This window comes from Heterocephalus glaber, unplaced genomic scaffold (assembly GCF_053883595.1).
Source record: "Heterocephalus glaber isolate CG9 unplaced genomic scaffold, H.glaber_assembly_v1.0 deba00001532, whole genome shotgun sequence".
Lineage (NCBI taxonomy): Eukaryota > Metazoa > Chordata > Mammalia > Rodentia > Bathyergidae > Heterocephalus > Heterocephalus glaber.
Window position 1 is genome coordinate 1266694 of NW_028258330.1, and position 27641 is coordinate 1294334.

A 27641-nucleotide genomic window follows, 5' to 3' on the forward strand; every position below is an offset into this window, starting at 1 on the left:
GAACTTAGGGCTATTCACATACAAACTGAGGGGAGGGATTCTACATGTCTGACTCCCTTAGCTACTAAGAAGGAACAAATGGAGCACGTCGAGAACTCATCGTGTGACAAACTTCTGCTTTTATCTCTTTCAAGGCACGTTCAGAAAACACGCAACTGCAGCACCGAAGGAAGCAAAACCTGGAGAGAGAGTCCAACGTGGAGAATGGTTTAAACAGGACCAAAACAAGTACTTGCATTATTAACTAACATTTGCTCAGTTTACAAAGACCAAGGTAAAAATGGTTATATTTTATCTTACTAAAAAAAAAAAAGCTCAGAGGGCTGAGGATGTAGCTCACAACACAGCAATGACTGGCATATACACGGCCCTGAGTTCAGTCCCCAGCACAGTACAACAGAAAGGTATGTTCAAAATTAAAAAAAGGAAAAAATGTATATACACACACACTACAGTCACAAACATAAAAAGTCAAAAGGCAAAATACTCAAGAAGATATTTTAAATTTATATAAGGTGCAAGGTTTATTTTATGAATATGTGAAAGGGTCTTTAAGGTTGTTTTTTTTCCTTCTAGTACTGGGGATTGAACCCAAGGCCTCATGTATCACTAAGCTAAACACCCAGCTCTAAATGGAGTCTCATATTTACTTGTTTGGAGACAGGGTCTCACTATGCAGCCTAGGCTGACCTTAAACTCACGGTGATCCTCCTGCCTCAGCCTCCTGCCTTGACCTCCTGAGTACTGGGATTATAGGCATATGCCACCATGCCTGGTTCCTTGAAGAGATCTTTAAAAGCAATAATAATATAATAAAATGAGAGGGCCGAGGATTTAGCTCAGTGGTTCCACCGCCTAACTCGCAAGTGCAAGGACCCGAGTTCGGTCCCTGGTTAAAAAAAAAAAAAACCAAACAAATACACCCATAGAAAAAATAGGAATAAGCAATTAATAATATAATAGAGAAATGAGCAAAGGGCATTAATATACAGTTCACAAAAGAAATATAAAGGTCCAAAGTTATAAAAAGATTGCTGACCTCAAATGTTAAAAAACGCATTTTAAAATTATGCCATATAAAAAAATTATGCCATGTAATGTTTTACCTATCAGGTAATAAAAGAAATGTATGTATCTAGTTGGAAACGATCTGAGGACACAAACACACTTGCTGGTGGGTGGGCACACCACCTCCACGTTTTAGGAGGATAATTTGGCAACAGCAAGTAAAGGACTGTTTCACAATTTCTTCTGTAGAAATATGCCCACAAGAGCACAAATACATACTTATTAGGCTGCGTAGTACAGCCCCATCTGTAACAAGGAAAAGAAGGGAGCCACCTACATACTCAACAGGAGAGTGGGTTAAATACTACAAAACCCACACAGCTACCAGAAGGCACATGCCTGATGTGGCGGCAATGCCCAGTCCCAGTACTCAGGGAAGGGGTCCTGAGCTCGAGCCCAGCCTGGGTGACGCAGCACAACTCTGCCCCAAAAGAAGGGATGCAGGTCAGTGCGAAGGCCCTGGACTGAATCCTTACTACCAGGGAAAGAAGGCAATCAGCATGCAAGGCCATGAAGACATGTTCAAATTAGATATAAAATGCAGGAAGAGGAGATAAAAATATGTAATGGGACCCACGACTGTTTGGAAGAACAGTCTGCCTGCGGGTCTGCTTGCAGAGGCGGACAAACGTAGGAGGTGTGCGTGACGTGAAGGGCGGACACTGGACTGCAGACAGCGTGTGACGCTCCTACCGGATGGGGCCGGGGCAGCGGAAACCACTGGCATACTATGTATAACCCTTTAAAATACCACCCCATAATCGCTCTCTATTTCCCACAGATTATAGCAGGCAGGTCATCCTAATAAAAATCTAACTAAAACCAATTTAAATTCATTAAATGTTGTTTAAGACCCCCCCCCAAAAAAATCCTATTTTATGGATGCTAATTATTAGTAAATTGGTAAATTATTTTTCTTTAAACAAAGACCCAATATTTTTATTACACTAGAAATTTATTTCTATTTTTCTGTATATTTAAATCTTTATTATCCAAACTTTTCCAGTGCTGAGCCTCTATTAATCAGGAAAAAACCAAAGCAGGCAGAGTTCAAGTAACTGGGAAGAGAAAAAGGAGATCAGGCAGCCGAAGAAGAGTACAGAACCGGGGACACCACAACTGGAGCACAGGTAACACCTGCTTGGGACCTGTCTGGCTCGCTTCCTGCCAGTTCCTCTTGTGGGGTGAACCACCATTTTCTTAACAAGAAGCGGGAAAGCAGACCTGACCAGTCACACGCTGCATAATCCTGTGTCTGCTCTAGTATCCAGACTGCTGAACCCCTGAGACACACAGCAGACTGGTAGCTGCCAGGGGCAGGAGGGGGCAGGGGGGCTGCTGGGGATGGGGCTTTGAGGACGATGAATGCGGTTTTGGAACTAGACAGGCATGGGGACTGCCTAACAGTGTGAACGTATTAAACACCATCGGGTGAACACTTTGAAACGGTCAGTTTTATGTCATGTGATGGTAACTTCAAGACATACACATACAGATACCTAAGTAAAATACAAAAAGTGGTGGGACAAGGTTAGGTGAATGAGCCTGGAAGCCACAATATTTTCTGCTTGACCTAAATGCGAGGGCAAAGAGTGAACCATAAATGCTTCATTTTTTTAAAGACATAAAAGGATTTCTTAGGCAGAATTTTAAAGTACATGCAAAGAAGTAAGAGTGTGGGCCCTCAAAAGGGAGGCACATAATAGTCTGGGGCTAGGAATATTTATTATGCTCTTGGCACCAAAATGTGCCAATCTATACAAAGTCTGGAGCCTTAAATGGTTTCATTCAAATTATGTGAAGAAGAGGAAAATCTTCCAGAGCAAAAGGTCTCCAGGCCTCATTCTGCTTCTCTCCGGATCCAGGAGCATGCAGGCGCCCGTTTAGAGCCCGCAGAGTCTGGCAGAGTCTGGCGCAGTCCGCCAAGCTCAGCATACGGCCGAGAAGCTGCCACTGCACCATCTGTTACATGGGTGTGCACAAGTGTGCTGGCAACTAAATAGGGCTGCTGAGAGCTCAGTGCAATGTCTCTCCTGCCCGAGATGCTTTCCTTTCTCCTGAACAAAATGGTAAAAATGCCATCTTTCCTTATGGCATGTGTTAGACACAAGATTTCAGAGGGCTGCCTGGCCCACCTGCTGTTGAAAGCATTTCTAAAGGGTGGGGAAAAGGTTTGCACCTTATAAGAAGGCACCTAGTACCTCATTCGGCATTTCTGTTTATTTTACTTCATTTTTTGTGAGAGAGTCTTGCTATAACATCCAGGCTGGCCAGGAACGGGTGGGGATCCTCCTGCCTCAGCCTCTGGTGCACTGGGATTACAGGTGTGCACCACTACTCCCAGCTTATTCCTTAAAGAGGCAAATGTACAGGTCACTGACATTTGCTCTAATCAATCTCGACCCTAAGATTTCCGATGTTCTACTCAGAGGATGTATTAGCTACAAGCTCAAAGCAAGCGACAGTCCCCACTGGGACTGGAGCAGATGGATCAGCCGTGCACCGAACACCATTGGCCACTGCACAGATTTTAACAATCCCAAGGGACGGGGGCTGTTTCACAGGAAACATGTGCCCTTTTGCTTTCTGTCCCTGAGGACAAAATGATTAAATAATCACACTCAGGTCCTGTAAGTGTCACATGAGGACTTCTGAAAGCCCACTTTACTTTAGTTTTCTAACAGAAGAACAGAGAGCCACAGCCAGCACACTGGGCAGACGAGGCAGGCAGAGCCCAGGCGGCATCTGCGGAAGGATTTCCTCCTGGCACAGCCCAGGACACAGACAGAACCTGGACAAGACCAGCATCGCCCCACCTGCCCCACATCACTACCAACCTGTGCCACCCATTCATCTCCAGGCCCACAACCGGGCAGATGAAGCGCGCCCGCTGCAGGTCATTGTGCTTGTCACCTTTCTTGTTTCCTTGGTCTCCTTCCCAGGCAGGGTTACCCGAAAGCTTCAGTTCTGTCACACTCTGAAAAACCATTCATGTTTGAAGAACTCATTCGGCAAATTGATCATTCTTTGCCTCAATAACCACCCAAATCAAAAGAGAAATTGGGTTTTTATTCCCTTCCCAGCTGAACTATTTTTTCTTAAGCACTTGGCCTTGGCCATCAAGAAATGCGAGTATAAAATTAAACCACAAATTGTGTAGAAAATTTTTTTAAAATTCACTGACTAGCAAGTACAGATGCTCCAATCAGGCCTATGGCAGGGTGAAATGCAGGTGACACCTAAGCCCTGAGTGTCTCGGCTCAGGTACACGGTGCCAGGGAAAGCACTGGCTGCTGGGCTCTGGGGCCACGGGACTGGCCAGGGGCTGTGGCTTGATGCCACTGATGCCACCACCCTGAACCTCTAGCGGCAGGAAAGGGTCAAAATCCAAGCAGAAGTATGAGTCCTACCGAATGTGAATCACTTTGGTACCAGCACAACATCAAACACTTTTTAAGTTGAACCATCATAAGCCAGACACCATCCGTCAACTAAGTTATCTATTTTATACACATTTTGTTATTGAAGGAAAAGCACCATCTCCTCAGCGAGCACTGCACAGGGCTAGGACGCAGCTCGGGGGTAGAGCGCTGGTCTAGCAAGTGTGGGGCCTGGGTTTGATCCAGCACTACTGAAAACAAACCAGCCCAACACTGTGAGGACGCTTAGTTCCACTCAGAAAAGAGCTCTTTCGGTCCCGCTGATGGTGCCTCACTGGGGCTGCTCCCTTCTGCTATCCATGTTGACAGAATTGCACAGGTGGGATAATCTGTGGGGCCATAGCATAATGAATCTAAACAAGATCATTGGCCAGAAAACCCTGTTACATTTTGAGACACAAATGTCCAGATTTTCAAAAATTCAACTTTTCAAGGAGTCTGATTCAGCAGCTCTATGTCAGCACAGAGAGGGGCGTCTTCCCGTTGAGACCGTTTCCATCTCCATACTCCGGAGGACAGCTGGAGGGCGGCCCCCCTCACTGCCTGCTCCCTGCTCTCGGGCGCATCTGGGGACAGTGGTGACAATCTCCTACAGCCCCACTGCTTCCTCTGAATTCTTTTTCTCTACTGCTCTAATTTTTTGGAGAGGGGTGTGTGTGTGTGTCTGTGTGTGTGCGTATTAAAGGATCAACTCTACAAAACTATAGTGTTTTGCATTCAGAATTGTATGAATTAATTTCAATGATAATTGAATTTTTGAGGCAAGATAATTCATGTTGCCGTGTGTTTTTCAGTAACAAATTCTCTTCCCAAAGTAAAAGATAACTGAAACCAGAATGGCAATTTCTACAGCACTGCCAAAAGATGTGTTTCAGAATTACCTTGCCTGAAAGGAGCCTATCCTGTAGTCACCCAAAGAACTCGGACCAAAAGCCTAATATAATAAAAAAAAAGAAAGGAAAAGCAAAGAACTCTAAAGCTTTAGCTGGGAGCTGAGGATCTGGTTCTGGTTAAGCCTTCACTGGCCACGTGTCCTCAAGAGAGTTCCTTATGGTGAGACGAAGGCTTCAAAAGCCCAATGACTCTTAAATTCTTCATTATCATTTTCATTTTGTTCCCATTAACTAGATTGAAAACATTCTGTCTTCTCAACAAACTTCCTTTACTAAGATGTTTTTCCAGTTTTATGAAACAATTTTAACTGCTAATAAGAACTTCCTAACAGCAGAAGTAGGCATGCTTGCCTACCACGGATAGGCTCCTGGGCTTGATCCCTAGCACATACACAAAAAAACCCAAAACCAACCAAACCCAAATAACTTAAGCTACTTGAATTTTACATTTAGGGTGTATTTTTATAGAATTAGTGGTTCTTTTTTAGGGGGGTGTCATTTGATTTTGAGACAGGATCTATGTTGCCCAGGCTGGTCTTAAATTTGTGGGCTCAAGGGAGCCTCCTGCCTCAGCCTCCCACGTGACTGGAACTATAGGCCTATGCCGAGCCCAGATAGAATTAGAGTTCATAGTAAGATTCACTATTTTTTTTTTCTTTTTTTGGTACCAGGAATCAAACTCTGGACCTTGTAATTGCCAGGCACACACTACGCCACTGAGCCACATCCCTGGTCCTTGTTTGTTTGTTTTCTTTATTTTTTGAGGCAAGGTCTCACTATGTAGCCCAGCCTGGCCTTGAACTTGCAGCGATCCTAGTAAGCCTCAGCCTCAGCCTCCTGAGTGCTGGGATCACAGGTGTGCCACCATGCCTGGCTCTGAATTTAGTCTTTGATGTACATGAATTCTATAAAATGACCTTCACCTACTGAGACCCCAGAGCAGTCCAGAGTCCCATCTTACCTTCATGCTTTTGATGTGAGATGCTGCCTTCCCCAGGGCTTTTTCAGCAGATTTGTCCAACAGAAACTCGATGACAGCATCTTTGTTCTAAAAGTCTGCAAGAATGAGGATCGATCACATTACAGTGGCCACAATCCACTTCCAAATGACAAAGCAGCAGCTCAAGCACCACTCAGAACTCATTTGCAGCTGACACATGCAATGTCCTCCACTAAAAGACACACTTCACCCTGTCTGACCACTGCCAAGGCACACAAAGAAACTCGTTTAAACCAAGAGCGGCAAAACGGCAGTGTAAGGGCTGATGCAACCAGAACAAAGATTTTTAAAAATGGGAAATTTACTGTAAAAGTTCCTATTTTCAACTTGTAAGACCGTGGGCCTTACCAAATACTCCAAGGAGCTGATTGCAGTGAAGCACACCCAGGGATCCCAGCGGTGCCTCCAAAATGTAAGACCATGGGCCTTACCAAACACTCTGGGGAGCTGACTGCAGCGAAGAACACCCGGGAGGGAACATACCGGACAAGTTGGAAAGTAAAACAGACCTTTATTAGTCTGGCCAGACGGCACTCCCAAAGCAAAGTAGCTTAGAGAGGCAACTGGCTCAGAGTCCGGGGCTGTTTTTATAGGGGGTTGAGGGGGAGGTTAACATGTAGATTTAAGAGAAAAGAAACAAGGGTTAGTGGTCGACTGTCACGTACTGATGGTCGGCACACACACACACTAATGGTCAAGACTGTCACGTACTGATGGTTGGCACACACACAGTAATGGTCACTACTGTCACGTACTGATGGTCGGCAGACACACACACACTAATGGTCATGACTGTCACGTACTGATGGTCAGCAGACACATTGATGGATTGTCCTACAGATAGTAAGTCCGGGAATGTCCGTTCTCCGGGCAAACAAGGAGTTGAGTGATTTACCTTTAAAACTCTATGTCTGTTACAAATTTTATCTAGCTTCCCACAACTAACAAGCTTCTTAATCATTAGCTCACATTTAATTGCAGTCAGGGCTACAAGAATTCTAAGATTACAAGGTTCTGCAGTCCCACAAACTTTTCTTCAAAAATAAAAAATCACAAGATTTAGAATCACAAGGCCCACGCTCCTTGAACTGCAAGAAGTGGCCAGACCTGAGCTCTCTGGCTGCCTCACTCCCCCATCTCTCCCAGATTGCTATGGGCCCCTCCATGGTTTAGGTTTCTAACTTGGCCCTTGAGTTTTCTTTTTTAAAAAAAACATCAATTTAGCTTATCTGTGATACATAATAAATCTACACACCTCGGGTTCTGGCACACACACGGCTTCATCTTTTCACTTCCCCTTCCCTTCCCCTGTCCTCCCTGTGGCCCTTGGGTTTTCTAACCACAGATTAAATAAACCAAATGGATTAGGACAAAGAATGATGTCCACAGACAAGGAATACTAACCTATGCCTCACGGATTTGCCTGAAATAATTCCTACCTGATGACTCAAGAACTGTATTTACACATTTAAATTTTCTTCAAAGTCACTGAATAAACTTGTCTTGGTTAAGTAAGGAACCATACCTGCCAAGTTCACAGGCAACTATTGGTCATCTTAGTATTTCCTGACTTAAGAGTACAATAGTTCCACTGGGCCACTAATTCAGCATCTTTGTCAACCTAATAAAAGAAAACAAAAAATTCTTTCAATTAATTTTACCTCTGAAAGACACATGGTTTACAGTTCTGCATATCAAAGTTTATTTAAAATACCTACCAGTGATGTTTTTATTTTTTAAATCAACGATAGTGTCACAGGAAGTTGGAAATGTAAAAGTCGTAAGTAATTAATACTATGTCAAAGGTCCATCTAAAGACAATACAAAAAGTTTATATCACATCACTGAACCATTTATGTGGGCTGTGTACAAATATTAACAGTAGACTGGGGAGGCCATACCAAAACAAAGCAGTGCAGATTAACTTCTAATACCGGGAAAGGGTCCAACGTCATGGCAGAATTTAAAGACTGAGAATTGAAAAGACTGTTTTTTAAAATGCAGAACAAGGCTATGTAATTCTTTACAGAATCTCCAATTCACCCCAGCAGCAGCCAGTGTTTTGCTGTTTCTCCGAGGGCGCAGCAAACCCTTACCCACTGCTGTGGCTTGAGTGTCCCCAGTTCACGCTGAAATCCCTGGTGAGAGCAGTGGAACCAGGTGGGACCTTTCAAAGACATGAGGCCACCACCCTCACAGGTGGATTTAATCCACTCAGATAAATGAGATAATAATGCTTAGTCGCTTATCTCAGAGCGGGTCTGTACCAAGGGCTGGCTTGGCTTCCTTATGTGCAGACCTCTTACCAGGTGATGGCCCATGCCACCTCTTAGTCTGCAGCAAGAAGGCCTGCCCCCTAGCCAAGCGTGGTGTCACATGCCCACGATCCTAGCACTCTGGAGGGCTGAGGCAGGAGGACTGCAAGATCCTACCTGGCCTGGGCTACTCAGTGACCTACTGAGACCCTGTATCAAAATAAAAAAAGGCTAGCACTAGGCATGGTGGCACATGCCTGTGATCCCAACACTTTGGGAGGCTGGGGCAGAAGGATTACAAATTCAAGCCCAGCCTGGGTAACGTAGTGAGACTCCATCTGAAAAGAAAATATAAAGAAAGGGCTGTGGATGTAGCCCAATGCTACGGCCCTAGGTTTAAACATCAATTGTGCAAAACAACAAATTTTAAAAATTTAAAAATAAAAAAGGGCTGGGGATGTAGCCCAGTGTGAAAGCCTTGGCTTCCATCCCCAAACCCTCATTCGATTTGGGCCTTGACAATGGACTCTCCAGCCCCCAAAAATGTAAGAAATAAATTTCTCTATGAATTATTCAATCTCAAGTATTCTGTTACAGCTACATAAAAGTGCTGAAGTACACAGACTATGGAAACCCAGACACAAGGCCCTCCACAGCTCAGGTGTCTTTCCCACTGTGTAGTATTTCATGTCTCATTCTTTCTCACTCTACAGTACCCAACCTGACTGTTCTAAGTGTGGCACATTTGAGAGAAAGAAGGAAAAGGATGAATAAGAAAAAGAAAAAGCCTTGAATTTTTAATTTTTTGCAGTGACAGATACTTAGTGCCTTCTGTGTGCCACCAGTTGCACTAAGTGGTTTCTGTGACTTGTGCCTAACGCTTTCAATCATAAATACCTTCTGGGTTAGTATTTTTACCACTGGAGATGAGGAAACTGAAGCAGCAAGAGGTTCAGTGACATGACCCGAATAAATGTGACAAAGAAATAACAGGTAGGATGAGAACCCAGGCAGGCTGGCTCTAGACACCATATTCGTATATCTGCCCTCCCTTCTTTTTCTCCTGAGACAGGGTCTTGCAATGTGGTTCGAGCTGGCCTTAAATTCACTACGTAGCCCCGGCAGGCCTGGAACTCCTGGCGATCCTCCTGCCCCAGACATCATGAGCCCACCCTCAGGTTTGGTAATTTGATAGAGTGGCTCACAGACCACAAGCAGACAGTTTACTTGCTACTGCTGACTCACTACTAAAGTGCTTTAAATGATTCCTGTGATCAGCCAGGTAGGGGTATATGGGGTGAGGACTGAAACGGTCTCACGATAGGAGCCGTACTCGTGAGGAGCAACCTGGAAGATCCCCAAACCCCACGGCTCAGGGCCCTTATGAAGGCTTCAGCACGAAGGCACAATTATTAACTCAGTCTCCAGTTTCTCTTCATTCCTGGAGCATGGGTGGTGGTGCTGAGAATCACAAGCTTCTCATCATGGCCTGGTCTTTCTGGTGAGCAGCCCCAGTTAGGACCCCATCAGTTACCTCTTTAGAACAGTGACTATCCTCTCACCCAGGAAATCCCAAGGGATTCAGGAAGAAGACACAGAGACACAGGCATAGTTTTCTTATGTGTAATAAACGAATGCTTCTTACTCACAATATGAATTTGAAACGTAAGCTCTAGGAGAGGCGGACTGCTCTGTCCTCTGTTATCCCCAGGGTCTAAAGCAGTGTACACCATGATAAGTATTTCTTTCTGAGCGAGGTTAACAGAAACCATCCTGTCTGAGCATTTCAGTTGTTTCAGATCACCATTTCTTTTTTTCTATCCCCTTCTAACATGGTTTTTTTTTTTTTTTTTTGGTACCAGGGATTGAACTTGGGTCCGTGTGCTTGCAAGGCAGGCAGCGGAACCACTGAGCTAAATCCCCGGCCCTCTAACATGTTTTTTGCCAAGCCTTTCGGCCCTGGACACAGGATAACAAAAGTGAGCTGAATTTTTTTTTCTTTTGGCAGAAGCTTCCATGAATGCTAATATCCACCCTTAGCCTGTACATGTGTAGGTATAACCAGAGGGCACACGTCCTCCTCTTGGATGTTCATTCATTCTTGAATTCAACGCGTATTTACTGGGTGTCGATTACGTGGCAGACACATTATCCAGGCCACAGAGCTAAGTCATACAAAGGACCTGGGTGACGTGAGAGGGAGAGACAAGAAAGAAAGAAAAGTAAGAGCAGAGGAAGACGGGAGCAATTGGAAGTTAAAGAGAAGTTTAGCAGATGACTGCTGAGTAAAGAACTGAATGATGGGGTCGGGGATTTAGCTTAGTGGTTTCGCCCCCTGCTGGGCAAGCGCGAGGACCTGAGTTCGATCCCCGGTACCAAAAAAAAAAAAAAAAAAAAAACTGAATGAAGAAATTATCACCACTATCTCAATGAAGAACCCTTCATGTTGATGAAATTCTCTGGGCGGAGGAACAGGCTTGTGTAGCTGGAACAGAATGAAAGAGCTAGACTGAGATAAAAGATGAGGTCCAGGGATCTGTTCCCACAGGACTTGATGGAATTTTAGTCTGAATGTGACAGGAAATCACCGGAGTGTTTCAAATACAATTGTGACATATGGTATTTACTTTTTTAAAAGATTTTTCATGCCGCTGAATCAGAATACATCGAGTATCCACATGCATCAGGCACTGTATTAGGTGCTTTGCATGTCATTACATTATTAAAAGGTCATTACTCTTGCTAACTTTGAAATCCCAAGTAATCCCAAAGATGGGAATCTTCACTACCTGCCAGCTATGTGACCTTGGCCATGTAAGTTTACTTCCTTGGACTCACATTTCTCTGCCATTAGCTTGAAAAACACTATGTATAATTTGCTCCATTACTTGTGAGAACTGGAAATTATTCACTGATTCATTCAAAATATTTACTGTGTCAGAAATTGCGCCAGTTCTAGAGGGAAAAGGGGTTCAGTCTCCTCCATGAGGAGCTTACCGTCTGTCTGGTGAGGAGACCGATATGGATTAACCATGAAGACAGTGTGCAGGGTGGCAAAATAGTTTATAAGACAAAGATCTGTTTTCATGAGGTTAGGAGGTGTTAGGAAGACCTCTGAGGAAGTGAAATTAATGTTTACAGAGCTCAAGAAATAGTAGCTACTTTTATCACCGTTACGAATGACAGGGTTCAAATCCTGACTTTGCCACTTAACTACCTCCGCAACCCTCTGCTTTGAGCCTCAATTTCCATGTCTGAAGATGGAGATAACGGTAAGCAGCAGTTCCAGGTCTAGAACTCCGTTGGCCCCTTCTTCCTCCCGGCCCCCGCCCGGGGGCGTCCACACTCCCTTTCGGTTCCCAACGGGCCCACACTACTGACCTTCTCAACCTTCTTCGGCCCCTTCACTAGTTCATGCCTCTTGGGGATTGTTCCCCCGTCGCAACCCATCCTAAAACCAGCGTCAGAACCAGCCCCCAAACCTTGAAGCCACCACTGCCCAGGGGTAGAGCGAAAGCAACCGCCACTTCCGGCGCGTCAAGATGGCGACACTTCCGGCGACGCAACGGGGCGGGACACGGCGTGGCTGACGTGTGAGGCGGGGGCGAAGCCGTCGCCAAGCGCCGGTTGCCCTGGAGAGCGTCGCCAGGTGCTGAGCGCAGCTGGCGTGTCTTCCAGCGCTGGAGATTGGGGAGCGCGCCCGCCACTCCCGGCCCCAACGCGTTCCTTCTTCCTCTTTGCAGTGGGTCCTTGGGTTTCTGCTGTACGCTCGGAATCGCTCGCCCACGCTCCGGGAGGGCAGCGAGGGTGAGTATGAGTCAGGAGCACCAACCGCTCTTTGGCCCCATCCCACCCTAGACTTGTGTGACTGCAGATCTGGCACACTCTGTGAACCTATCATTTCGGAAAACATTTATTGTTTTGTGTTGAGCGCCATGTGTGACCTAAGCACCCGCGGCAAACCCTGTGATGTTACAGCAGATTCTAGGCGAGTAGGCGCTTCTAAGGCCCATGGCTTTCTGAGATTGCCACCCACCCGCGCACAGTGTATGTGGTACCAGTCTGAAACTTTGCATACAGTAGGTACGTGTATTTCACCCACAGCCTCCTGAAGCCCAAGTTAAAATAATTTTTATTTGTTAAGAAGCAGACATAATTAATATGTTATACAGTACATTGGTTCTTATAAAGAATACACTGTTATCCCGATGCTGTTTCCAAGAGACATGCCATGTTATCTGTAACGAGAACACAAATCCCTTGCAAAGTCCATGATTCTTTCAGGCTCCTTTAAGTATTATAAATATTAGGGGAAAGCCCATCTACTGCTCATACAGCAGACTTTCATGATTGGAAGTTACCATGTTGAAAGTAGTCTCCACTTGGCAACAGGTGCCCAGAAAAACATGTGAATGTGAAAACTTCAAGGTCTATAGGCTTGGGATATCTGTTATTGTGAGTGATAGAAATTAAATCAGTTGGCCTCTCATTGGTTTATGACTTAGTGGCAATCACACACACTATAATTCCTGCAGAGTGAGGCACTTTGTGTTATTTCCTGTTGCACTTCAGTGCCTAGAAGAGTCTGGTTGGTATATACTCCAGATACATCTTCTCACTACACCAAAAGAAGGTACAGGCTCATTTGGAGAGGGATGACAAGCCCACTCTGGGCAGACCCTAAAACTGTGAGAGCTGCAGAACCCTTGGCACATGAGGTCTCCCTCCAAACCCTTACCCTAAGAGACTTGGTCAAAATCTAGCACAGTTTCTAGCAGCATAAAGCTGTAACCCTAGAATGACCCCAGCCTCCATGAAATGCCTGCTCAGACAGCTCAAAATGCAATGTCTGCTGCACTTAGGCAGCTCAGGCATCTGGAGGTTCCTCTTCCTCCTTGATTTTCTCTTTTAGAATATTGGTCTCCAGGCTACTTTGTGCTTCCGTGACACTATACCCAGATACAACTTGTGTGTGGCTTCTTGTTATCATTAATAGTAACTATTTGGGGTTGAGACCTGGCTGCCACATCAGCTGCTGTGTGCACTTTACTGATTTGAGCCATTTGATTCTCCAGGTGCCATTTTTGTCTGCTTCCTCTCCCACTGCTTTTGTTGAAGGAACCAGTAAAGAAGATTTCCTTACAAGGATCCTTGGGGACAACTTTGTCCCCATTGAGCTGTGGATTTGAAGAGAAGAATGAAGCCATAAAGAGGAAAAACCAGCCTCTAGTAAAACGAGTGTTTCTTTTTCATTTGGCAGTGCTAAGGATCGAACTTAGATCTTCATACATGCCAGGAGAGCACTCTGCCTTGGAGCCACATCCCCAGCCCCAAATTGGTGTTTCTTAACTTTTTCGGAGTCCTCAGACCTATTTTGGAATTTGATGAAAACTTTAAACCTATTCTCAAAAAACTATCTATTAGCACATAAGTGTTTTGTACAGTTTATACATGTGTGCATTCCATTCACAAGCTACTAGCCACTGCATACTTTAAGCTGTTAACAATAGTTCCCCGCTGTTTCAGATTTATAAACCATCAAAGCCTTGGCTTCCTGATAGTCCTACTCATAGGCTCTTCCTAACCACAGTTCAACATTTTATCTGGAAAAATATGACATACAGAGCAATCAAGAGTGAACATAAAACTATGTATTAGGAGTTTTTAAAAATTTACAGTCATCATTTAAAGTCACACTTGGTAGGGTGTCCCAAAGCAGGTTAAAATAAGGACTGGGGGTGTGGGTCAGTGGTAGGTAGACTGTGTGCCCAGCAAGCTCTGGGTTTAAGCTTCCTCCACGAAGGTTAAAATAAAGTATAGTGGAAATTAGGTGGTTACTAGGATAATTCAAGACAAAAATTACTTTTCATTTTTAGTTTTAGGGAAATATTCTAAGAATATACAAAGCCTTACGTAAATTGACCCCAGCTACCATTCTAAGTTCCTGTTGGCCACTTTTCTTTCCCTATCTAACCTCAAGCCACACAGCCACCTCCCCTCCCGCCTCCGGGGAAACAGTTTGCTGTTCCCTGTCTCGGGTGGAGTGAGTTGTGTCTTTCCCAGACTTGTGCCTAGCTGCTCCCTCCAGTGACTCTGGGTTTTCCCTCCTTCTGAAAGAGCACCTGTCCAACAGCCTCCCCCTCCCTTTCTTTATCATCTTCACTTCCCCAACACAACATTTAAAGTTTGATGTCTTGTTTGCTGTGGATTTGTGCATTGATTTTGGTTCCTTAAAATATTGCTTCAGGCCAGGGGGTGTGGCTCAGTGGTGGAGTGCTTACTTATCATGCACAAGGCCTTGGGCTTGATCCCCAGCACTACAAAAAAAAATCAATAAACCATTTATTTTAATTTCTAAATGTTTTGGGACCCCCTGCCCCTTATGTGTGGAATTTGTGGAGGAGGCCTCAGGTATGTGGCCTGGCCTGCCGCTCATCTCCCTCAGCCGGAACAAAAGCACCACATTGCAGTCTCTGTTCTGTTGCCTCTAGTGATTAGCAAAGGCCTGAGACATGCACAAAGCAAACTTGTTAAGGAATGACTAAAAGGAAACCAGTATTAGCAAATGGCATTCGTGCACCTCATTATGCATGAATACACATGGAACTTTGGGAGTACTAAGGTAGATAGTTGAGGAAAATATAAGCATTAAAAAAGATGTTCTGTGAAACGCATGTTGCTACCAAACCAGAAACATGACTTCCCAGCACTTGTCACACTGGAAGATCTCTTAAGTGGACTTCTCACCACTTCCATCCTCTTGATAAATTTAACTTAATTGAGGTCAAGTTGCTAGTGCCACCCCTACCACCGGCTCACCCCCCATTTCCTCTTCCTTCCTTGGGAGGAAATGGTACAAAATTCTGGGCATTGGACACAAATATTTAGCAAAAAGTTACCAAAAGCTGAAAATATGTGCTTAGTTCTTTTAGAATATTTTCAGAAGTAATCAGCCTATTAATCAGTGGAAACTCCCCCTATAGCCACTCTCTTTCAAAAAAAAAAGGGGGGAAGGAAACATATGTAGCTAATAACAGCATTTTTCATCATTTTGTACCCAGTGGCTTTGTTGACAATTGTCTTTGGTTTGAATTCGTCTAAAAAAAAAATCTATTATGTATTAGAGTCTGTCACTTAGAAAGGACTGAGTTAAGGCATACAAGACATTAGAACAGTGCTTTAGTAGTAATCATTTAATAAATATGTGCTGTTATTATTCTTGTGTAAAATTTTTTCCCACTTCAATAAAAATGTATTATTTGCCTCCCTGCAACAATCCCTCCTTCTTCTTCCAGCAATATTCATGACTTTTGCCAGATGATCTTGCTGGAAGATGGTTTTCCATGGGTGTCTTTCATTTCCATTTATCTTCTGAGCACAGCACCTGGCACTTGGTCCTGGACCATCTTGTCAGGGTATTAGTGCCCAACAGCCTTGGAAGATGGTGCTAGTGCCTCCCTCGAGAGCAGAGGGAGGTTTGTTAGCAAACCTGTCCAGCATAGTAAAGATGACCCCTTTTTTATCAGGTCTGCTTGTGGCCCATTATAACAGGGATTCTGGTGTGTTTGCTTTTCACTGCTGTAACCAAATGGAGGATGAGAAGTTTATTTTGGCTCATGGTTTCAGACATTTCAATCCATGGTTGGGTGGCTCCCTTGCTGTGGACCTGAGGTGAGGCAGAACATCATGGCGGAAGGATGTGGTAGAGTAAAGTTGCTCACTTCCTACAAGCCAGGAAGCAGAGGAACAGAGAAAGAGCCCAAGGGGAAGGAGCTAGGGACCAGGTACAGTCCCCAAGCTCAAGGCCCCTATGATCCACTCCCTCTGAGTAGGCCTACTTCCTGTTTCCATCAGCTCCCAATAACGTCTCAAATTATGCTTAGAGCTCTTGTCATCCAGTCACTTCCTAAGATCCCAATGTGTGACAGCATCTACCTAATCCCCCATGCTTTCAGTCCTGGGGCTCGAGGAATATGGCCAAATGATTTGAAAATGACAACCATAAGCTGGCTTGCAGTGAATGCTTGGAGAGAGTTTGTTGTGCAGACAGGAGCTCAGGTGGCAGGTCTGGCTGGCATCCTCAGAAACGTCTGCCAAAAAGGTCCACTCCTGTTTGGCAATGCGGACTTGGAATTTGGGGAGGTTTCCATCATCTCCCAAATTGATAATAATGGCTCACTGTGCCTAAAGTGTCCAGACTGGGACTCCTGTTTTCTCTTGGGAGACTGGACATGTGACAGGTGCTTGCACGATCAGGACCCCGGTGAGAACACTCGGCTCTGAGGCCCTCACGAGCTTCCTGGATGGCCGCAACTCACAGTGCTGTCACAGCTCACTGCTGGAGGAATTAAGTGTGTCCTGCCTGCCTTTGTGGCGTGACGACTCTGGGAAATGTGTGCTGCCCCCGACACCTCATTCCAGGCGCCTCCTCCCTTTGCCGATTTCACTTTGTCTCTTTCACCAAAATAAATCATAGCTGTGAGTCCAACTCCATCCTCCTCCTGTGAGTCCTTCTAGCACCTCCTTGAGGGCCACTCTCTTGGGGGCCACTGGGGCAGTCTGATCCCAGACTCTCACGTCTCCTCTCAGCATCCATGACACAAATGGTGCCAGGCCAACTTGCTCTTTGAAGTAGGAAAAAACCCCCTTAGGCACTTCTCAGCTCTTGGCAGGACTGTCACTTCACCTCTCTCAGGACATAGGGAGCCTCTGCCTCTGTGTGTGTGTGTGTGTGTGTGTGTGTGTGTGTGTGTGGGAGAGTGAGAGAGTGTGAGTCTTTGTCTGTGTCTATGTGCCTGCCTGACGATGAAGCTGTCTGGGACAGGCCCTGATAACCCAGTGCACACACAATGAAGTCTCTTTTTTCTCCTCTGGCCATGAACCAAGAAGGACATAATCTGAGGCAGCCACCTTGCAATGATCGGAGTTGACTCGAAGAGAGTGAGATTGAGACACTGCTCCTCGGTAACACTGCTGGAGCCCGGGAAACCAGCCAGATGTACAGCTGGGCTGCCCTAGATTATTTTAAGATATTCGAGTCAATACATTTCCTCTGTTGCTTAAGACAGACTGTGCATGGTTTTCTGTCACTCGGAACAGGATCCTAACTGATGAAATCTTGCTGTTCATAGAACGTGGCCCTCCCATCTCTCTGTCCAGTTGCAGAGAACTAAGGCTCACAATGGAGAGATTGTTCTTTATAGAGCCCGAGACTCACTCAATAAAAATAGCCAGTCTTCCACAGTGAATAATTTCTGCCCAAGGGCAGAGGAACAGATAGGAGCTGAACTTGGTACCACTGCAAATGTCTGGGGCTGTGGATGCTCTTCCAGGTGACAAGGTTGTACAGTGTCTGAGGTGCATGGAGGTGAGGCAGGAGCATAGCAACACTAGTAAGAGTCAGCTTCAAGGAGAGAGAGAGGAGGTGGTGTGCCTGGAAGGGAGCCCAGGGCCACTTCCACATCTGTGCCCAGTGATAGGCATCCCGAGCACACCACGTTTTCCTGTCTGCAGCACCACTGATTGTGTTATCAATGAAGCTGACAGCTTCATTTACCAGGCCAGGCGCATGAGAACTTGACCTCTATAGCACCTCGCTGCAGACCCCAGAGAGAAGCCCCTGCAGGGCAAAATCAAGACCAAAGGCTTCACTGTGGCACCAGAACTTGGATGACACTGATCCAAGACTTTTCCAAAGAAAGGATTGCAGCAGATGATGTTTGCATTCATGATTCTATTTCAATAATATTATAGACCGTAACCGACTTGCAACTGCCAAAGTACCTTTCCCATCTGAGCAGTAGAGTTTATCAACAGAGAATCTGTAGTACACAAAATAAGTTAATAGGGAACTCAACAGAGCATGTTATGCTGCAAATATAGCATGCGTCTTTAACCAGGGTAAGATAACAGCAAATATATATGTATGTACATATATGTATTTGTCCAAGACACAGGTATAATTTGTACCAATCTCAAGGAATTAATTCAATCCAAAATGAAAAAAAAAGCATTACATTTTCTCTTTTTTCTTTTTTTTTCCAGTACTGGGGATCGAACTCAGGACCTTACACTTGCAAGGTAGGCACGGTGCTGCTGAGCTACATCCCCCACCCTGTATCACATTTTCTTTCTTTCTTTGTTTTGTACTGGGGATGGATATATTGCATTTTTCTAATGGAAGTAACATATTAATCTTTTGAAACTAAATTCCCTTCCTCCTCCCCAGATTTTTCCTCTATGTACTGACAATGTATTTCTTCCTTACTTCATCATGCCTGTCCCCCATCCAGGGTGCATCCAGGGTGCACAAGAAAGACAGGCCCAGTGTCTTCCAGGAGGCCGCTGCTATTGCAGCTGGTATGCACCACTTTCCCATCCTCCCAGTCTGGTGGCCTCGCTCTCCGGAGTGGGCCTGGCACCAGTGCCCAGCATAGCCTAGCCTTGGGTCTCCCTCCCTTGGCAGAAGGAGCCCAGGACACACAGTCAATATCTGAGGTGCACAGTTAATCCAGAGACTGCATAGCCCTGGCCTGAGTCCCCCAGACCGGTCAGCACAGTCTTTCTATTAGGCAGACCGTAGGTGTTCTCCCCTGGGAAGTGGATGCCCTCTTTTTCAACCACCTCACAAGTTCCACAGACCCTGTGGAGAAGTGCTAGTTCCTGTACCCCACTAGGACTTTCTGGTGCCAGTGGGCATCAGCTGGTTGGGCCTGGGCTATAGCTGCCAATCTCTGGTATGAAGAGACCCTCTCGGTTGCCCTGTGCCCAACGCCTGGAAAGCACCAGACTGCCAGGTCCCCTCCAGCTCCTACACCTCCCACAGTGAGCACAGGACTCACTCAGGCAGCACCAGTAGGGCCTATGAGCAGAACATCACACCTTGAAGGGTGGAGAGGTCAGGGCCAAGGGCCACCCACTGTCATTGGGAAGGACAGGGTGACTGGCATCCTGTATGTCTCCCAACTTCAGACTTACACTTGTCCCCCATGAACTCATCTTCAGCCTCTCTCTGCTGCTCTGATAAACTCCAGAGAGACAAGAGTCTCCAGGATGTTAGAGGCCAGGTGAGGTGGGCAGGGCCAGGGGTCTGCATTTGTGACCTCTCCCAGGAAGAGAATCATGTCAGCCCCGGCACCTCCCTCAGAATAGCCCAGGTTCTGAAGCTCTCACAGGGCTGGCACAGACAGAACCACAGCAGGAGACAGCTTGTCCTGAAGCTGTTCTGTGGGTGTCCAGGGAGACTCGGAAGAGATGGTCACTTCCAACTGAGAGGGGCTGCATCGCAAAGGAGGACTGGGCCAGTCCTGCCGTGAAGGAATGAGTTTTTCTTACAGGGTAGTGGATGACTCACAGGCTGCAGCACCGCCCCTCTTTGCTAAGCTACTGTTTTTGTGGGATGTAATTAAAATAGCAAATGCAGGAGCAAAAGCAAGAAGGGGGCTTGGGAAATGTGAGTGCCCCACTCCCAGCTCTGCCTCATTGGCTGCTGCACCAGTCTCAACACTATCTAGCATGGTAGCTGTGTCCTTGTGCCACAGCAGGCCCAGAGGCTCAGTTCTGGGGGCCATGGACAGCTAAACAGTGGCCAGTGCAAAACAGAGTCACCCTGGTGAGGGCTCAGAGGCCTGAAGGGCACCAGGGGCGACAGGAGAATGGTTTCTAGGGTGCACACTGCCTCAGGGGAGGAGTAAGAACAACTTGCCTGATGGTAAAGAGAAGGAAGGTGTCTCAGCCCCTGCTCTGGCCTCCTGGCTGGCACCTCCAGTGAGGACAGAATGGCAGTCTGGCTCCACCCTAGTCTCTGTTCATGCAACTGGGCTGGGATCATGTGGCTGCATTCCAGCTAGGGCACTGTGGGTGGAATGGTAACTTTGAAAGCCCAGGATGGTGACAGCAGGGCAGGGGCTCTGTGCTCTCTCCCTGTCTCTTCTAGCAGGAACCTGGGGTAAAGGAACCCTGGGACCATTTGTAGAGGAAGGAAGGCCTCCATACCCACAGAGCAGCTGGCATGGCAGGGAGAGCTACCTGGCTGGCTGGACTCAAGGGCATCAATCAGCCTTGCTGGCTGGCAGCTGAGCAGGGCTTGCTCCTTACACAGCTTCATCTGTCCTACCTGAGGTGTAGGGAGATCTCACAGGAATGAGGCAAAACCCAGGAATCTGTGTGCACCTCCATCCTTCTGAAGATGGGACACACAGGGCAGCTGAGCTGGATGTCGGAAAATACATCCTCAATCCAGGAGAAAGGCAGAGCACATGGGGGACCCAGAGGAAGCTAAACCCCTCCAGAGACTAACTGGGGAGATCCTGGAGATTCCGGGGGGAGGTAGCTGGGCCCACCCACTGGTCCCTGGTATCACGAGCCCCTCTCAGCTCAGAGCTCAAACCACCATCAAGGCATTGAGTGTGTCAGAGTCACCCCATTCAAAGAGAAGGACAGACATCCACACTCCCACCTCCTCCTCACAGCCTAAGCCCAACTCCTGGCCCATCACCAGCTGCTTCTCCATGCTCTGTCACTGAGTCAGGTTGCCAGCTACCTTCCACACAGTCACCGTCCCTCTTGTAGGCTATGATTCATGTCTACAACCCACCAGCCTCTGGGACCCCAAATGCTGCACACAGGCTTACCCATCCCACCTCAGGCCCCACACCCTCCCTCTGGGCTCCCGAGGTTCCTCAGTGGTGACACAGCCCTGGGCCTGGGTTCTCTCTCTGCAGGCAGAGTTCCCCTGACACCCAGGGCCACCTTCGAGGCCCCAGAGCTTGCTGTGCTCCTCGCCACCTCCTTGTCTAGTTCGCTTTCCTGACCCTCCCTCAACTGTCCCTGCTGTACTTGCTTCTCAGTCACTGCAGTGGTTTGTATCTTGCTTACCCTACGACCTCTTGTGTTCAGACGCAGGACTTTTGGAAGGTGGATGGATTATGGGGTGCTATAGCTGACCTCAGGAGGCAGAGTCTGGTTGGAAGAAGTGGAGGGACCACTAGAGGTGTGACCTGGAAGGGTGTATCTCCTTCCGGCTCCTCCCTCCTTGCTCTGCTTCCTGACTGCCATGACCTGAGTAGCACTCCTACACCAGGCCCTTCCACCATGCTGTTTCTACCTTGGAGCTGGCCAACCATGGACTATAACCTGGAAAAACCATGAGCCAAAATAAACCTCTCCTCCTTCAAGTTGAGAGTGTCAGGTATTGTGTCTCAGTGACAAGGAAAGTGCCTAAGATAATCACCAATGTTGTTTTTCCTGTCTCTTCCATTTCTTCCTTTCTCTTCTCAGTTCTCATGAGGGTCTCGCGACTACATCAGAATTTATAACATTTAGCCGGGCATGGTGGCACACGCCTGTCATCCACGCACTCAGGAGGCTGAGCCAGGAGGATCACTGAGTTCAAGGCCAGCCTGGGCTACATAGTGAGTTCAGGGCCAGCCTGAACTACAAAGGGAGACCCTGCCTCAAAAAACAAAAACAACCAAACAAAAGAGTCACAAGTAGAATTTATAACATCTTGTATAAGATCTATTTCATCATGTGTTCCTGAGTGCACTGGTTTTACAATGTGCCCACAATGTCCTTGTTGTGTCCCTTCTTAGAGGCAAAGCCCAGTCTCTCACCCCAGGCTCACAAGGGACCTGAGCAGGGGGTTCCCAGCTGATCCACCTGGATTCTGACCCATGGAGTATGAAAGACAATTCAGGTTCTTTTATGCCATTAATTTGCTCCCAATTTTTGGAGAATGTGTTGCACAAGAATAAAAGGTAGATGGACAGATAAATGGATGCCAGTGTAGACATCCTGTTATTTATTCCTCTGTGATACATTCCTGGAAGACCTTCTGCACCTACATAGGTCACGCCCTCTGGTTCACCGTTTCCAGCTGGGCTGGGGCGGTGGGGGGGGGGGCAGAGGTGTCTCCAGCCCAGTGCAGTTCATTGGAATAAGCAGGATCTGTGGCTGCTTCTAAGACACCAAGGCACAGGGATGCCTGGGAAGGGAGAGTGTGGGCCACAAACACCAACATTGTTACTTTCTGCTTTTTCCCAGGAACAGCGCCCCAAGCCCAGTCTTGGAGATTCAGTCAAGGTCTCGGCAGCCCCTGGTCCATGAGAGTGTCACATTATTTACTGTACAGCCTCGTCCCCCGGACACCTGTGAGATCAGGCTCCTTTCTGCATCTCGTTCTGCCCAGCAGCTGAGACAGGCACAGCCCCACTCATCCTCTCACCACCCTGCCCAGCAGTGAGGAGCCCCATTGTTCAGGAAGAGAACTGTCACATTGCTTTGTTCCTTCTTCTGGAGCACAACAATAGTTCATTCTGTGTGGTAAGAGAGAAAAATGGTCCAAATTGGCATTTTCCCAACAACTCTGTCACCTCCTGGACGCCAAGTCTAGTGGGGAGATGGCAGGAAGATGGAGACCCGTACCCTGGTGCCCACCTTTGTCCAACCTGTTGGGAAGTGACCATGAGAACTGATCCGTAGAATAAAGGGATGACAGCAGAGGTGATGGTGCAAATGGATGCGGCCACAGGTGCGTCCTTGGCTTTTAGACCAAGCGCTATTGAAGCCATCCTTTGTCACTCAGAAACATTGATTGCTTGTTGTTACATTTCTTCAGCTTTGTTGTGTTAAAAATCCAGGTCTCTATCAAAAACATTATTTGAAGCAAATAATTTCCTTGAGGAAAAAGTCAAGGATTACTGTGAAAAATAAAGTGACTTGAGGAAGGGACACTGGAGGAATGAGGTATCGGGTTGCAGAAGTCCATCCTGCCGAAGAAACATGAGAGTCAAAGGGTGAAGGTGAGTGGCCAAAGGTCAACAAAGGGAAACAGCTGAGGTCTCCAGGACACTCAGTGGTGTCTCAGTGTTCTGCCTCTGCGCTCACGGACTCTGTGGCTGAAAACACAGAATCCTGCACCACTGTGTGGCCACTGGGACCATTAGAGCACATGGACCTCGTCCTTAGAGAAGGGTGGCTATTCAGGCCCTGTGAGATCCCCAAATCTTACTGAGGCCAGGCTGGACAGCTGGCTTTGGTCAGCAAAGCCCAGAGGCCTGCGGCAATGCCCTGGTCCATCGGAGGTGTCAGGTGGGGCAGATATAGATGCCCCAAGTCCACAGAGGAAGCCTGAGGAGGGGTGCTGAGAGGGTAGGGCTTTGAAAAGCTCCTACATGTGCCAGGGAGTGTGGGTGGCATGGTGTGCCCAGGGCTGGACACACACTCATGAAAGACCTCAGGGGACCCTAAGCTGGCATCGCTGGTGGGGACAGCAGAGAGCAACAGCCAAGTCAAAGCTGTGACCATCCCGAGGGTGATTCAAAGGCTTGTGCAACAAAGAATGTAAAAGAAGGGCATGGTGGTGCAGGCCTGTAATTCCAGCACTGAGGAGCCTGAGGCAAAAGGACTGCCATAAGTTCAAGGCCAGCCTGAACTACACAGCAAGACCTGTCTCAAAGAAAAAAAAAAAATCCAAAGAATGTAAAAGAAATGTCCTACACATGTGTACTAATAAAGTAAAACAATTCTGAAATAAAACATAAAATGTATTTGAAATTCAAAACAAATTACAAGACTTCGTGTTTTATGTATTCATACAAATAAATAATTTGTCACATACAATAGAGTTTAGATCTCTCCATCCAACTTTTTTTTTTTTTGGATACCAGGGATCGAACTCGAGTCCTTGAGCTTGCGCAGCAGGCGGTGAAACCACTGAGCTAAATCCCCAGCCCTCTCCATCCAACTTTTATTTTTATGCAACACATTCTCCCAAAATTGGATGTTAGGTCTTAAAAGAACTGGAATTGTCTTTCACACTCTGCTGGAGCCACAGTGCCTCCCTGCCTGTTCTGGGGACACAGTGGCCCCTCTGGAGGTGGCTGTGGAGGCCGCTGCCTGACTCCAGCCTGGGGTCTGAACTAACCAGGAGCTGGTCCACAGGCAGCTGCAGGCCTTGGGGAGCTGGTCTCTCGGGGTGCACATTCCTCCCAGCTACTCCCCAGTCAGGAGGCAGCAGATACCAGGGAGGGACTGGGCTCCGCCTCAGGTTGGGCACCCTGGGTCCCCACCCTGGTCCTCTCTCTGCAGCCTTCCCTGCTTGGGGGGCGACTCATCCCCCTCCCATCCCAGGTGGTGAGTGAGCAGCTTTGGCTGAGAGAGTTCAGGTGGGAAGAGACACAGTGTAACACAGAGAGGCCAGGGAGGAGCTCGTGCCCGAGCAGAAGAGATTGTGGGCTGGCCCTGAGCCTGCAGATTTGGAGGAGCTGCCGGGAAAGGCAAGGACACCATGGTGCGTCCCCCTGGGAGGAGGGTGCTGGCCTGGGCTGCCCTGCTGCTTCTCTGGGGCATCTGGCTCCTGGGGACTGGAGCCTGGTATTTCCAGCAGGAGCAGGAGGATGACTGGAATGAGGTGGCACTCTATTTCCCCCCCACCATGGAGTTCGCCTAGCACACATTCAACCAGGAGCACAAAGACGAGTATGCCTACCGGGTGGAGCACCTCCTGAATGTCCGGAGGGAGCAGGCGAGAGAACACTGCGTCATCCCTGTCCCCTGCACCGAGCTCGGCAAGGGACACTCCAGGTGCTCCTACCCCAGGGCCTTGATCATCAACAGTCATCCGTGCATGGCTCCATGCAGCTGACAGTCTAGTTTCTATGAAATATTTACATATTTTAGAATGCCACATACTGTACGTAGTGTTCAATCTGCATAATTTTTATGACATAAGTTGATTGAAAATGACCCAAAAATGAATAGAACGAAGGATGTGAAGCCAGAGAGTGACAAAGAACCAACAGCATGTGTCCACAGTGGCACACTGAGAAGGGTTTCAAAGAAATAAGGTGATGGGGATTCTTAGAAAAACAGCATGCATGGGAGGCACCAAGGGCACTGAGGAAGAGGACAAGCGGCGGTGCTATCGGCCCCAATTGCCACTCAGGGCACAACCCCTCTGCCCTGTTCCCCTGTCCCTGAACTAACGTTGTACACTCCTTCTGCCCATCTTCTTAACCCTGAAATGTCCTGGAGCAGCTGTGGTGGAGTGGGTGTGGCGGCGGGGCATTTCTCTTACTGTAGGTCAGGTGACTGCACTGACCTGTCTAGATGCTGCTCCAGCTCTCAGGGCTGAGTCCTTCTGTGCACACGTGGACAGATGTCAGGCATGTGCTGCTGTCCCTGGGAATCCAGCTGTGGGCTCAGAGCCTACCGGGGAAGCCTGGGGTTCCACCAAGGTGGACCCAAGCTGGGGGTGCATTCACAGCCTGTGTTTCTGCTGTGAATTCCCAGGCCTCACCAAGCCACTGCCCTCTGCTCATCACCCCTGCCTGGAGAAGGTCCCCTGGCTGTCACCTCCCGTGAGCTGATCCAGGCCCCCCTGGGGAGCTCCCACAGAAGCAGAGTTCAGATTTGTCCCTACTCGAGCACAACTGCACTGTCAGTCCACACAGCAGCACCATGTGAGTCTGGTTTTCCTCTTCCCATCCCCACCAGACTGTGAACATGGCATTCTTCATGACGCTGCAGCTGGGCAGAACCAAATGCAAGAAGTTCCAGGATGACCTCGACAACTGCCGCTTCCAGGAGAGCCCCGAACCCAGCAATGTAAGATAGGGTTCTGGCTTCCTGCTCTCCCAGCTGTGGGTGCTGAGGTGGGGGTGGGGTGGGCGGAAGATAAGCCTGCAACTGAGGACCTGCCAGACAGCAGGCTGGGTGCAAGGCTTCCGCAATCTCTGCTCTGGTTCTGCCCATGCCACACTGCAGTCTCTCTGTAGGACACGCAGCCTGCACACATTTGTGATCCTGGGCCCTGGGGTCTGGGGAGGAGCAGAGAATGGCCTGTGTGGTCCTCATGCCCACAGGTCCTGCCCTCAGGAGAGGAGCCTGGCAGGGCCTGGCCTGACCTCAGCCTCAGTGTGCCCATCTCGGGAGTGGAACAGACTGGGGCTTCTCCTGGGGGTGCAGTAAAAAGCACCCAGGGGCAGGGGTGGTGTTAGGGTTAGGACAATGAGATGGAGGTGCACACTGTGCTCCTGTGAGCCATGAGTACCCACTGTCCCCTCTGCCACCTCCCAGATCGTCACCTGCACCTTCAACGTGAGCACCCTGCCCTGGACCACAGAGTTCCAACTCTTGAACAAGAACTGCTCTGAGGGCCCCCACTGATACCTCCAAGCCTGGCCTCACCATTCACTTCTGGGGACACCAGCACTTCCCATGTGGCTCCTCGGGACCTAGCTGCTCCAAGATTTCTGTTTCCCTCTTTTTCCAAAAGTGCAGGCTCCTGTTCTCGCGTTTAAAATTCCTCCTTGTCCACTGTCATAGCAGAGGACTCATTAAAGTTTGCTCATAGAGACTGTCTGTGTCTTGTCGGGGGCTCCGGGAGGTGGACCCCTCTTGGGCACTCTGAAGAGGGGTCCTCCCCTCCTTGTCTCCTCAGCCACCTCTAGGGACACAGCCAAAGTGCCCCTGAGCACCTGTCACCCCAGGGCCCTATAGATGGCCCACGGGGCAAAGACATGGTGACGATGACCTTCTGAACACCTGCTGTGCAAAGTGAGTCCGGAGAGGACTGCAGACCCCACAGTACAGGTAGGGACTCCATTACCCCTAGGGGACCCACTGCACTGGTTACTAGGATCCCTGAAACCCCATCTCCCATACCTGCAATCCCTGTGGATTTTCTGTGCAGATTCAAAGGCCAAGGCTTTAGTGTCTGCCTCACCTCACCAACTTTGACCTGTGCTGATCGTGGTTGTAGACATTGTATGTCAGGAAAACTGGCTATATCCCAGCCATACCACCACACAGCAAGCAGTGGCTGGGCTGGCCCTTGGGCCACGACTACAGCCCTGACAGGACGGCCTGGGCATTAATCTCACCCCAAGCCATGACTCAAGGGCAACCTGCCACCTGTGTGGCTCCAGCCAGAGTCAGGGTTTTCTCCACGTGTGTGGATTCTGTGCATCCCATGGGGCCATAT

At 47.9% G+C, this 27641-nt stretch overlaps 2 protein-coding genes across 2 annotated transcripts in view; one reads left to right on the forward strand and one right to left on the reverse strand.

The window, feature by feature from the left end:
• Rtf2 (replication termination factor 2) overlaps positions 1-12209 on the reverse strand; it is a 37727-nt gene extending 25518 nt beyond the window's left edge. Inside the window, 7 exon segments of the mRNA XM_087188577.1 lie at positions 77-179; positions 3906-4045; positions 6363-6449; positions 6750-6765; positions 7927-7976; positions 7978-8022; positions 12038-12209. Of these exon segments, the coding sequence (XP_087044703.1) occupies positions 77-179; positions 3906-4045; positions 6363-6449; positions 6750-6765; positions 7927-7976; positions 7978-8022; positions 12038-12106 (510 nt within the window). The 5' untranslated portion in view covers positions 12107-12209.
• Positions 12210-24944: 12735 nt separating this feature from the next.
• Cst9l (cystatin 9 like) lies at positions 24945-27244 on the forward strand. Its single transcript, XM_087188578.1, is given in 4 exon segments — positions 24945-25272; positions 25949-26016; positions 26153-26263; positions 26735-27244. Coding segments are annotated over 4 exon segments (597 nt in total). The 3' UTR covers positions 26825-27244.
• Positions 27245-27641: the final 397 nt, after the last annotated feature.